The 12528-nt window shown below is 45.8% G+C and overlaps 2 protein-coding genes across 2 annotated transcripts in view; one reads left to right on the top strand and one right to left on the bottom strand.

Moving 5' to 3' along the window:
• Positions 1-1852: 1852 nt before the first annotated feature.
• LOC102207958 (putative gustatory receptor clone PTE03) lies at positions 1853-2756 on the top strand (the record flags this gene model as incomplete). The annotated part of the gene is given in 2 exon segments (XM_013907778.1): positions 1853-1885; positions 1887-2756. Coding segments are annotated over 2 exon segments (903 nt in total), but the record flags the coding sequence as incomplete, so codon positions are not given.
• Positions 2757-8340: 5584 nt separating this feature from the next.
• The window catches only part of pgm2l1 (phosphoglucomutase 2-like 1), a gene marked incomplete at its 5' end in the record, with an annotated part of 6194 nt that continues 2006 nt past the window's right edge, over positions 8341-12528 (bottom strand). The window contains 8 exons of the mRNA XM_013907780.1: positions 8341-8900; positions 9662-9795; positions 9871-10060; positions 10946-11075; positions 11389-11482; positions 11557-11737; positions 11817-11914; positions 11992-12181. Of these exons, the coding sequence (XP_013763234.1) occupies positions 8798-8900; positions 9662-9795; positions 9871-10060; positions 10946-11075; positions 11389-11482; positions 11557-11737; positions 11817-11914; positions 11992-12181 (1120 nt within the window). The remainder of the gene's footprint in view (positions 8901-9661; positions 9796-9870; positions 10061-10945; positions 11076-11388; positions 11483-11556; positions 11738-11816; positions 11915-11991; positions 12182-12528) is intronic.

Raw genomic sequence — 12528 nt, forward strand, 5'->3', positions numbered from 1 at the left:
CTGTGATACACTCAGTAAGCCCATTGATGTCCTCGGCGTGAGGCTCACAGAGTGTTTCCCAGTCGGTCACCTCGAAACAGCCCTGTAGTTCTGCTAAGGCCTCCTCTGACCACCTCCTAATCACGGGCAGGGCGTAGGTGTTGATAGTCCTCATGACTTGCCTGACCCTCTGCAGGTACTTGGTGGTTGCAGCTTTTCTAGCAGCTTCTTCATGGTTCCCATTTGCCTGTGGGATCCCCAGCTACTTGTAGCTGTCCTCTATGTCTGCAATGTTGCCTTCTAAGTGTTTCTAGTAGTTTGATTCCCTCAGTTCTGACTACCTTCCCTCACTTTTTTATCATTTCCGATGTCATTGCTGTGTATCCTGGTGGTGTGGATCAGTGAATTGATGTCTTGTTCACTCTTGGCATACAACAGGGTTCAGGTGATGCAACTTGTGGGCTGTCCTCTTCCTTAGAGACAGGGTAAGGTGTTCCTTCATTTGAGAGGGAATCAGAGTACTTCTCCACATTTAATGAAGCCAGTTGTGGTGGTTGCTAGTAATCTTATACTGATTCCTTCCTGGAATCTGCAAGAATAAACTCTAAATATTTAACTTTTACTCTAAAAGTTTTTGGGCCCCAGTTGAACAGTTGGCTGCCCAGAATTTAACAATACTGTTTTTCTATTATTGGGCATGTTCATGAGGGGAGGGCGTGGCGTCAGCAGATTTCTCTCTCCACCTGTCTGTCCCTTTGTCAGGTGTAGAAGAGCAGCTTCCCGTGTGGATCACAGACACCTTCACACTGCTCTGTGAAGCTGCTGTTTGTTGTCCCTCTTACAGGATGACTGCTGCTGTCATTTGACTTGCTCTTGTTGATGAGGAATCTGTGCTGATGACCTGGAGTTGTTTTTCTCACTCACTCTCAGTTTGACTGTTTCTCAGTTAAGGGTGTAACAGATTCTGCCTCAGTGAGAGCAGACTGACAGAGCCTCAGACGGTTTCTGCTGTTTATTAAATGAGTTGCTGAGTCCAGCTTCATTGCACAGATGTAAAGTGCTTCTTTTCCTCATGCTGCAAGCTTATGATGTTTAAAGAAACTCATCTGTTTACTGTTGATTGTCTTAATTAATGACTTTTTATGTTGAGAGGTAAAGACAGAAATGCTGTGTGCAGTTTTAATTGCTGATTCCCTGTTTTACAACCCGACAGTTGAAATAGAAAGAACTTTGTATATGAATTACTCATAGGATTAAAAGTAGTTTTTTTCCTTTGAAATCACAGCAATTAAATAAGTTTTTTCTGCAGATGTTAAAATTATAATTGTGTATTCCACCTCAGCTGGATCTTTTTGTTTGTTTGTTTGATTAGAAAAAGAAAACATTAAAAACTGAGGTTAGGTCCTCATGTGCTTTAAGTTTCTATGCCTGATGGTAAGGTGGCACATGAGATCATGTCTTCTCTTTGTCGAGCCTTTTTTCTTTATCTAAGAGCTTCTTTAAGCGTCTAAAGCAGATCTGAATGAAAATGTCAGAAAACATGAAGAACGGAGGTTAAATGTTGATCTCTTTTATGTCACTGTGGTTCACTTTTGTACAGGATGAGCTCCTCAATGTGAACTCTGTTTAATCTTTCTGAAGTGACACAAGTACAAGTTCCCATCCTTCACTGTGCGATTCATTGAGTTTTGTTTTCCTTGCATCCCTTAAGATTGAATTTATGTTTTTCTATGGTTACTCTGTTTAAAGAATAGTTTTGAACTGAATACAGACTCAGTGCAGCTTGTGTTTAAACTCTGACATGATGAAGAGTTGATGATCCTTTAGGAGCTCGTTACAGGATGGAGAATAACTTTGAAATTGTGTTTGTGCTTCAGGGTCTGAACGACTCGCTGACAAACCGTCAGATCTACTTTGCCTTCGCTCTGATGTCGTACCTCTTCACCGTGTCTGTAAACCTGACCCTCATCATCACCATCAGCCTGGATAAAACGCTCCACGAGCCGATCTACATCTTCTTGTGCAGCCTTTGTTTTAATGAGATCTGTGGAGCTTCGAGTTTCTACCCAAAGCTGCTTCATGACCTTCTGACCAACTCTTATGTCATCACGTACACGGCCTGTTTGGGGCAAATGTTTGTCACTTATAGTTATATTTTCTCTGAGTTCACCAGTCTCACTGTCATGGCGTATGACCGCTACATCGCCATCTGCAAACCACTGCAGTACCGGATGCTGATGACAGCTCAGAAGGTAGCTCAGCTTCTGATGCTCACCTGGTGCTTCTCAGTTTTTGAAACGGCCGTGGGCACCGTCCTGACCGCCAGGCTGCCGCTCTGCGGACGCCACATCCCCAAGATATTCTGCACTAACTGGGAGGTGGTCAAACTGTCATGCTCTGACTCGACCGTCAACAATATCTATGCGTTCATGTTGATATTTTCACACCTGTCACAGACTGCACTAATCATGGTGTCGTACGTCCACCTGATACGAGCTGCCATCAGATCTCAAGCCGACCGCAGGAAATTCATGCAGACGTGTCTGCCACACCTCATTACACTGCTGGTCTTCACCACCTCACTGATGTTTGATACCATGTACTCTCGTTACAGCGGCGGCAGTACAATGAAGGCCCTGCAGAATGCATTAGCTGCTCAGTTCCTGGTGGTCCCACCCCTCGTCAATCCCATCATCTATGGCTTGAACCTGCAGCAGATCAGGTCCAGGATGGTCCACAGGTTCACCCACCGGACTGGGACATTCAGGAAAAACTAAGCCATGTTAATGAAATCAAACATGAAGAAAACATAGGAAGATGAAGTTATTTTCTAATCTTCTGTTCAAGTCAACCAAAATATGTGGATAGAATTCAGTTAACTAATAAAATCCAATCCTAAAATGTCACTTTTGGTTCTTAGTACTTTAAGTTAAAGTTTATGTTTCATTGTTTTAGTCTCCTGTGCTCGAAGGGTCAAATAATTATCACTCTGTTCCTTTCATTTGTTTAAAGGAATCTGTGTAAAGATTGGTTAGATTCTAGTGAATGCTAAAACTCCTTGTTACTTCCCACCTTTAAACCGTTGTACTCACACCGGCTGAAATGAAACTGGATGAAAAAATGTTATGAAATGATAGTCATAATCCACATGAAAAGCACCATCCCAGCCACGTTGGGCACCCTGCAGCACACACACTTTTAGTGTCACTGCTGCCCTTCATACTGCCGTCACTAGAGGGCAGCGACACTTATGTATGAACGCTGCTCATCAACTTCTCTTCAGTATCCAGTACTGTGATACCACACAGACTAACTCTGGATACTGTAGCTCCTATGAAAACCTCAAATCAGAAGTACCTGACTCCGTGGTATAATTCTCAAACACGTAGCCTAAAGCAGACGACTCGTAAGCTGGAGAGTCACAAATTTAGAGGATCATCATTTAGTCTGGAGAAATAGCTTTATAAGAAAGCCTTCCATAGAGCTTGAACATCTTACTATTCATCCCTGATTGAAGAAAATAAGAACAACCCCAGGTTTCTCTTCAGCTCTGTAGCCAGGCTGACAAACAGTCAGAGCTCTGTTGAGTCAACCATCCCTTTAACGTTAACTAGTAATGACTTCATTTATCATTAGAGAAAAAATTACCAGTAATCATCCCACAGATGTAATATTATCTACAGCTACTCTTAGTACCATTGATGTTAAGTTAGACTCTTTTTCTCCAATTGATCTTTCTTAGTTAACTTCAATAATTACTTCCTCCAAACCATCAACGTGTCTTTTAGACCCCATTCCTACAAAACTGCTCAAAGAAGTCCTCCCATTAATTAATTCTTCGATCTTAAATATGATCAACCTATCTCTAATAATTGGCTATGTATATATAAAGTGGAACCCTGACTTACGAACACCCCATTTAACAAAAAATTCATGTCCAAAAGTCTCCTTCTATTTCAGTCACATAGTTATAAGTGAACTCACTGGAAATATCTGCCGATAAGTTCCACTTTGTTCTTACTGTTTGCTGCGGTGATGACCTCACATGCTTTTATGACGGTCCTGCCGTATCACGAGTCCTGGGAGCACTAGGCATGTTTTTCTCCATGGTCGTGTCCAAATTCCTGGGCTGCGTCCTCCTGAGGCCGCATTTGTAGACCGATTACGTCACAGCGACGCGCTGAAGGCTGTCCAAATTCGTAGACTCCTCCGAATGCAGCCGACAAATGCGTCCTCCTTTTCCCCGAATTTGAAGGATGGGTCGGGTGTGTCCTTCGTGGCCCACCATATCCCAGAATTCATAGCGTGGCCCAGCCAAACTCCAGTTTCCAACGATGGCGGCCGCTACTAAGTTTTAATATTACTCTTATGAATCTTTCTGGGTCACAAAATAAACTTTTAACACATTTTCAGGCGAGAATGTAACTGTGTAAACTTCAAATATCTGCTCGGTTTATCAAGATATCGCATATTTGCAGAAGTGCTTCGACGTTTTTGGAGACGTCTGTTACCCACCAGCTTGATAGCTAGCCGGGAGCTCGAGGGTTACTGGAGCCGCCAAAAACGGCACAACTCCCGGCACATCACTTTCAGATCACCGCGGACTTTCGCTACTCAGGTTAAACGTGATATATAAGTCACTTAGACAACCTAAAAATGTTATTGTTGGGCTTTTTTCAGTGTTTTATTTGTTCGTGAGTAAATCGGTTTGGCTGAAATTAAAGTTATTACATTAGATAAAATAAAACTTTATTAATCCCCGGGTGGGTTCTTCCTTGGTGTTTACACCAAGGAAAAACAAAAAAGGCACCAGGGCGGAGACGGCCGCTCACCGATTGTTGAACATAAAGCAGGGGAAGTCGAGTATGGCGGAGTACTCGGTCGAGTTTTGGACGTTGGCTGAAGAAACCGGGTGGGGGCAGTCGGCACTGATGATTACCCTGTTGAATAATGTTTGCGATGAACTGAAAAATGAACTAATGATGAGGGATGTACTTAAGACTCTCTCTGATGTGATTACACTGTGTGTGAAGGTAGACGAGCGCCTACGAGCACATCAGGGAACTGGAAACTACATTACCCAGAGGCCTCTGGGACGCACGGAGATGGCTCCTGTTCACGGTCTCCTCCACGGCTCATGATTGCAGCAAAATTAACTGTGCAACTCAAGACTCATTCTCTTAGGGCTCTGATTGACTCTGGGGCAGAACAGAACTTTATTGACGCCTTGCTGGTGCTTAAGTTAAATTTTAGCATGGAGCCTCTGCCGCATTCACTTCAAGTTACAGAGCTTAGTGGTCAGCGTCTCCCAGACATCACTCATATCACAGAACCTGTTTCCCTGACTCTCTCTGGTAAGAACTCTGAAGCCATACAGTTGTATGTGTTCAAAGCTCCTCTCACGCCGCTAGTCTTTGGTTATCCCTGGCTACATCAACATAACCCTGTGATTGACTGGAAGAAGGAGAGTATCCTGAGGTGGGGAGAAGAATGTCACATGTCCTGCTTAAAGGCCGCCACACCTTCCGTGGACCCGCTAACCAATTTCCCGCTCTCCGAGCCGCCAGACCTCTCCTCCGTACCGCCTATTTACCATGACCTTAAGCAAGTGTGTAAGGATAGGGCACGTTCGCTTCCCCCTCACCGGCCATATGATTGCGGGATTGACCTTCTACCGGCCACACCACTCACGACCAGTCACTTATCCAGCCTGTCTCAGCCTGAGCGTGAGAGCATGGACAAGTACATCAATGAGTCACATACAGCAGCTCCGCATTCGAGCTTCTCCAGGGGGCCACCATCTTCATTAAGTTGGACCTGTGCAACGCCCACCATCTGGTAAGAATAAGAGAAAGGGACGAGTGGAAAACAGCCTTTAACACTCACCTCAGCCATTTTGAATATCTTGTTATGCCGTTTGGTCTCACCAATGCTCCAGCTGTTTTTCAGGCCCTTGTGAACGACGTGCTCCGGGACTTCATCAACCTCTTTGTCTACCTGGATGACATCCTCATCTTCTCCCGCTCCATCACCGAACACCACCGCCATGTCAGGCAAGTTCTTCAACCCCTCTTGAGAACCATCTCTTCGTAAAAGGGAAGAAGTGCGAGTTCCATGTCACTACTGTTTCCTTCCTGGGCTACGTCATCGAACAAGGTAATCTCAAAGCTGACCCTGTTCAAGCAGTTGTTAACTGGCTGACCCCGTCTAACCGTAAGCAACTCCAAAGTTTTCTGGGATTTGCAAACTTCTACCAACGTTTCATCTGCGACTACAGTAAACTTGCCTTGCCACTGAATCGTCTCATTTTACCCAAGGTTCCTTTCTGCTGGGATGAACCGACTCGACAGGCCTTCACTCACCTGAAAGAACGCTTTGCCTCGGCACCCATCCTCGTCCAACACAACCTCAGCCAACAGTTCATCGTGTAGGTGGACGCCTCAGATGTGGGAGTGGGGCAGTGATCTCCCAGCAACAAGGCGGTAAGCTTCATCCATGTGCTTACTTGTCTCACGCCTCTCCCCCGCAGAGAGAAACTATGACGTGGGAGATCGAGAACTACTGGCCATCAAGCTCGCCCTGGAAGAGTGGCATCACTGGCTGGAGGGCGCTACCCGGCTATTTGTGACGTGGACTGACCACAAGAACTTGGAGTACATTCGGTCGGCTAAACAACTCAACGCCAGGCAAGCCAGGTGGGCCCTGTTCTTTACCAGATTTACCAGGTTCCAGTAATGTCAAGCCTAACGCTCTCTCACGCCAATTCACCGCCTCCGAAGACACAGCTCAGGACTCCCCCATTCTTCCTCCCACGTGTGTTATTGGGGCCCTGACCTGGGAGATCGAGTTGGCGATTAGAGAGGCTCAACAGACTGAACCAGATCTCGGAACGGGCCCTCCAGGGCTACTCTTCATCCCCTCGTCAGTAAGGTCACGAGTGCTACATTGGGCTCACACTGCCAAGTTCACCTGTCACCCTGGGGTCCACCGCACAATCACCTTTCTTCAACGCTTCGCTTGGTGACCATCTCTCGCTAAGGATGTCCGCAAATACACTGCCGCCTGCCGAACCTGCGCTCAGAACAAAAATGTCCATCAACCATTTTTCGGTCTCCTCCAGCCTCCAAGCCGCTCCTGGTTACACATTGCTGTTGATTTCATCACTGGTCTGCCCACCTCGTCTGGTAACTCAGTCATCCTCACCATTATCGATCGCTTCTCTAAAGCTGCTCATTTAGTCGCCCTCCCTAAGCTCCCCACTGCACTAGAGACCGCCTGGCTCCTGACTAACCACGTTTTTCGCCTCCATGGAATCCCCGCGGACATCGTTTCAGACGGGGCCGCAGTTTACGTCACGTGTCTGGAAGGAACTCTACAACGCCGTTGAGCTTAGGTCAGTCTCTCCTCCGGTTTCGCACAGTTAGAGGTTGAGCTCTCCGTTTGGCTGCAGGGTCCCTTCATTCTTCACATATCCATGTCGAGCCGAGTGTAAATCCCGAGGCTGGACAGCCTTTGTACGAGCACACATGCATCACTTTATTAAAGTGCAATTCGAAAAAGGTTCTTGAAATTGTTTTTAAAAATCAGTTTATTAACGTGGAATTCAAAAATGAATTTACAAATGCAGAATTTATTCTAAAATTCATTATTTAAGCAATGAAGTCTTTATTTCGATGCGCGTGGCTCTTGTGGTCCTCCATGAAAAAACTAGTTTATGCATTTATTACTTCTAAGCTGGACTACTGTAATTCAGTATTATCAGGATGTCCATGTGCTCTTCACTTCTCCTTACCAACCAAATCTCACAAACATGGATCCTGTTTAATCCTTCACGGCTCAAATTCAACAAAGAGCTGGAGAGAGAAGGTAATCAGAGAACTAGGAATATGTTTATTTCATTTTCAGTTCGAGTGAAGCTGCGACAGTAATACACAGATGAGGCATCACGCTGTCGTCAACCATTTCTTTAACAAAATAAAAGCATCTGCATGGAGCCGAATGCACAACAGCAGAAACAGCAGCTCCTCCTCGCACATAAACATCTTTAATCTCCTTGAGTAAAAAAATAAATTACCTCAGGCCAACGAACAGTCAATGTGACATCAGAACAAACTCAGCTGTTTTATTTCTCACCAATATTTACAATAAATATCAGCAACAGCTGCTTCTACAATCTGTTTAACATAAAACATCAAGAACTGGATAAAAATAAAAAACAGCAGATTTTACTGCAACAAATAAAGATACAACAAATATTTGGCATTTTTACACAAAAATAAATAAAATAATTTAATTGTCCTGCCTGCCGATTTTATTCATTTAAATTTGGTTGAAAAGAACAGATGGCTGAACAACAACAACAACAACAACAACAACAACAACAACAACAACAACAACAAAATATGCACACAAAAAGAATATTCAGAGCCAACTCCCAGAATGCACTGCTGCTGAATTAAGCGAAATAAAGAGCTCTGCTCACGCGTGTCCTGTTTCGATATTAAGTTTTGATCTTCTGTTTCATTTTGTCTTTTGGTCAGACGTTTTGTTTTAAAGAGAATTAATTTGTTGCTTTGTTGCCAGAACATGAAGAGAATCTGAAAATAAGATTTAAATGTTTCTGATACACAAACACCACGTCAGGTTTGTCATGAGGAGCTCCCATCACAGCCAATCACACGAAAGAATCTGAAGACTCGCTCTCTGAATCTCTTCAGGGTTCATAGTTCACCAACATCAGAGTGAGGCAGCTGCTGCTCTGATTCACACATGACAGGATGTGATGTCATCAACAGTAAGCAGGTACGAGCAGGCGGTGCTACACCAGGCGGCGAATCAGGTTGTTCTTCTCGGGCTCCAGGAACTCATCCACCAGGGCAGCGGTGACCTTCCTGAGCTCCTCCTCCAGGGTGGACACCTCGCTGCAACACAGAGAGGGTGATGATGTCACAGAGGCCCCGCCCACACATGAGGTCACACATGAAGTTTGTTAGAGTGACATTAGGACCTGACGTAATTATTCTTGGACTTTATCCTGTATGCTCTAAATAAATTTGGTGCTTTTTTAACAAACGTCGCAGTTCCATCAAACTTTCTTGTGGTACACGTTTCTCTGAAACGTCGTCTTTTCCTGTTAGCAGCAGTTATTGAGCTCACAGATCAGAGCCAGTTCAGCACTGCAGGGAAAGAAAGCTCCATCAGTCAGCTGGCAGACCACAATTCAGATCAGTGTTATTTATTCACACCTCTGATGAAGTCTCACATGTATCAGTGCTGATAAATGATCAGAATTATAATATTTCTGACTGTTTGAGGCAAAATTGAATCGAGTCGAATGGATTATAGAAATCAGTGATGATACTCAGCCCTCGTGAGCAGCCCAGGCCCGACAGAAGTGCCAAAGAGGGTCAAAGCACTTTAGGCACAAACACTTTTTCAGTCACGAGTGTTTCTTGTAGAACTGAGCTCCAAATAAAGAACTTTGTGTTGACAAGTTTGTTAGTTGATCATTTACAAATCAACAGCAAAAAAAGTACACATGTAAAACTGTGGTGTTCAGCGATGCGGGTGAAACATTTGGGTGCGCCGACCTTTTTTTGCACTGCGCACCAGCAAAAAGTTAGTCTAGAGCCTGCGCTAACATTTCATCTCCATCACAGACAAACAGAAACGAGGAGCCGACCTCTGCCCCGGCACCGCGCAGAACTCTGTGTAGTACTTGATCTTCGGTTCGGTGCCGCTTGTCCTCAGCGTGGCCACGATGCCGTTCTGCAGCGTGAAGGTGATCATGTGACTGCTCCTGGACACAGGAAGAACCTGTACGGGAGAACACACCTGAACACACCTGAACTGAACAGGAGGAACTCGAGGAAGAACAAAACGGCATCTCACAGATCTGAGGTCTGGCTGACTGCTGTCGTATCCCGTGGTAACGTCTCTGACATGAACGATCTGGACGCCGCCGCACGTCTTCGGGTACGAGCCGCTGCCGTCAAAGTTTCTGATGCGGCTGAAGATCCTCTGGATGGTGGGAGGGTCGTTACAGACGACGTAGGAGGTTTTAGACAGGTGATACCCGTACCTACAGACAGGAAGTCACACTGAGGATGACTGTCAAAATAAGAGCAGAGCACATTTTTCTGTCCAATGTAGTTTTAGTAGAAGTTTTGTCGAGATGTTTTTCAAAGGATTACAGTGGTCCCTCGCTATAACGCGGTTCACCTATCATGGGCTCGCTGTTGCAGATTTTTTTTTTTTGCAATTTTGCTTTCTTTGTTTTGTTTTTTTACAGCACATTGTGTTCTGCATCCTGATTGGCTGTACACTTCCTGTTAAATCCAGAATTCAAAATCCTGCTCCTCATATACAAGGTCTTAAATAATCAGGCCCCATCTTATCTGAATGACCCTGTAGTACCATATCACCCGATGCATTGAGTGTTTCCTTTCCAGTCACCTTTCTCACTCACTATGTATTAACAGACCTCTCTGCATTGAATCATATCTGTTATTAGCCTCTGTCTCTCTTCCACAGCATGTCTTTCATCCTGTTTTCCGTCTCTCACCCCAACCAATCACAGCAGATGGCCCCGCCCCTCCCTGAGCCTGGTTCTGCCGGAGGTTTCTTCCTGTTAAAAGGGAGTTTTTCCTTCGCACTGTTGCCCAAAGTGCTGCTCATAGGGGGTCATATGATTGTTGGGTTTCTCTCTGTATGTGTTATTGTAGGGTCGACCGTACAGTATAAAGTGTCTTCAGGGAACTGTTGTTGTGATTTGGCGCTGTGTAAATAAAATAGAATTGAATTGATTTGGTGTGTGAGGACCAAACTGTGCATGGGCATTAAGGGACACGCAATAAAGTCCAGCATAGAATCTTTTTCACTTGAAGCGGGTCAGTAAACGTCACACAGCTCGACATTAAATGACAAGTTGTGATCGTGATGTTAGAGCGGTGCCCTGCAGTCTTACGTCTGGTAGATGTTGTGCAGCTGTTGGCTCAGACTTAGGTGCTTGTTGTGAAGGTAAGCGGCCATTTCAGCCACGACCGCCGCCGAGCTCACGCCGTCCTTATCCAGGACTGTGTCCCCACAGAGGAACCCTGAAGAGATGAAGGGACACCTGACAGTTTCCCTTCCAATAATCCTTTAAACACAGAATGAATTCAGTTCTCCAATAATCATCAAAGGGCCTTTATACTGTAGAGGACTGTGCAGCAACACAGGTAGCTGCTCTGTGCTGGTGCAGGGCACTGAAGATGATCACAGTGGGTGTATTATCCTTGAACTGTGATGAAGTCTACTCCCCACTGCTGTGTAATCAGATACTTTAAATTTAAATCAGACAGGAGAGTTTCCAGGAAACACCGCTAACTGTTCAGTTTCTACGCCAAACGTCACAGCGAACTTAGTTACCGATGGACTCCTCGAAGGAGAAGATGACTCTGCTTCCTGTTTGGGACAGCTCGTGGATTCTATTCCCGACCCATTTAAAGCCTGGCAGAGTTTCCTGTTGAACACAGAGTAACCATCATCGTCTGACTTCCACACACTGGTGTGCTCACTAATGCCTGAGCGTCTGACCTCAAAGTGGAACCCCTCGATGCGAGCGAAGGCCTGCAGGATCTTCGAGGACACCGTGGTCGCCAACATGTAAATGCTCCGAGCGTCTGCTGGTTCAGAGTGGTTCTCCTTCCACGTGAAGAACATCCACCAGCCCAGCAGGGCTGCCAGCTCGTTACCTGTGAACACCTTCCAGCCACACCTGAAACACAGGGCGATACAGGTGAACCTGCAGCGCTGCCAAATACTTTCAGCTCTGAAGTGCCTTTGAGCAAACATACCCGTCAGACTTCTCTGCTACAGCCAGCCGGTCAGCATCAGGATCTGTCGCCAGGACGACGCGGGCGTTTTCCCGCTCTGCCAGAAGGAGAGAAAGTTCCTGGAAAACAAGACATCGGATAAGCGAACGACAGGATTCGGTCATTTGTGAGCAAACGAGACGGGAACCCGACCCACCAGCACGGACTCTCCCTCCTCTGGGTTGGGACAGCGCACCGAGGAGAAGTTGGGGTCGGGGTCTTTCTGCTCCGGGACGGCGATCGGTGGAGGGAAGCCGAACACCCGGAAGGCCTGCTGCACGAAGGCGTGGCCGACGCCGTGGAAGGAGGAGTGGACGAACTTCAGCGGGGAGCTGCTGTTCAGGTCCCTGAGACGCATCAGGAAACATGCTCTAACGTTGGTGCTCGGGGTCATTTTAAAGGTCAAAGTTCAACATTTTCTGACGTCCTTATACGTTCACATCCTGGCAGAACATCAGGGGAACGTGTCACTCTTACCGCAGGTTCACTAACTTTTTTTTTAACGACACAAACAATCACGCCGTGAAACAAAAAAGATCAGGTCAGACCACCTCACTGTGACATCACCACATCCAAGCCAACAACGCCAACGATAGCGTCACTGATTTGTCACTTAACCCTTTACAGCCGATCGGAGCGGGAACGCTCTGTTATGCGTAACTATTTTTAAATCCCAGTAGCACTGCAACCACGT

The sequence above is a fragment of the Pundamilia nyererei genome, unplaced genomic scaffold, assembly GCF_000239375.1.
Source record: "Pundamilia nyererei isolate P.nyererei 1_Seehausen unplaced genomic scaffold, PunNye1.0 scaffold00518, whole genome shotgun sequence".
In the NCBI taxonomy this organism is placed as follows: Eukaryota; Metazoa; Chordata; class Actinopteri; order Cichliformes; family Cichlidae; genus Pundamilia; species Pundamilia nyererei.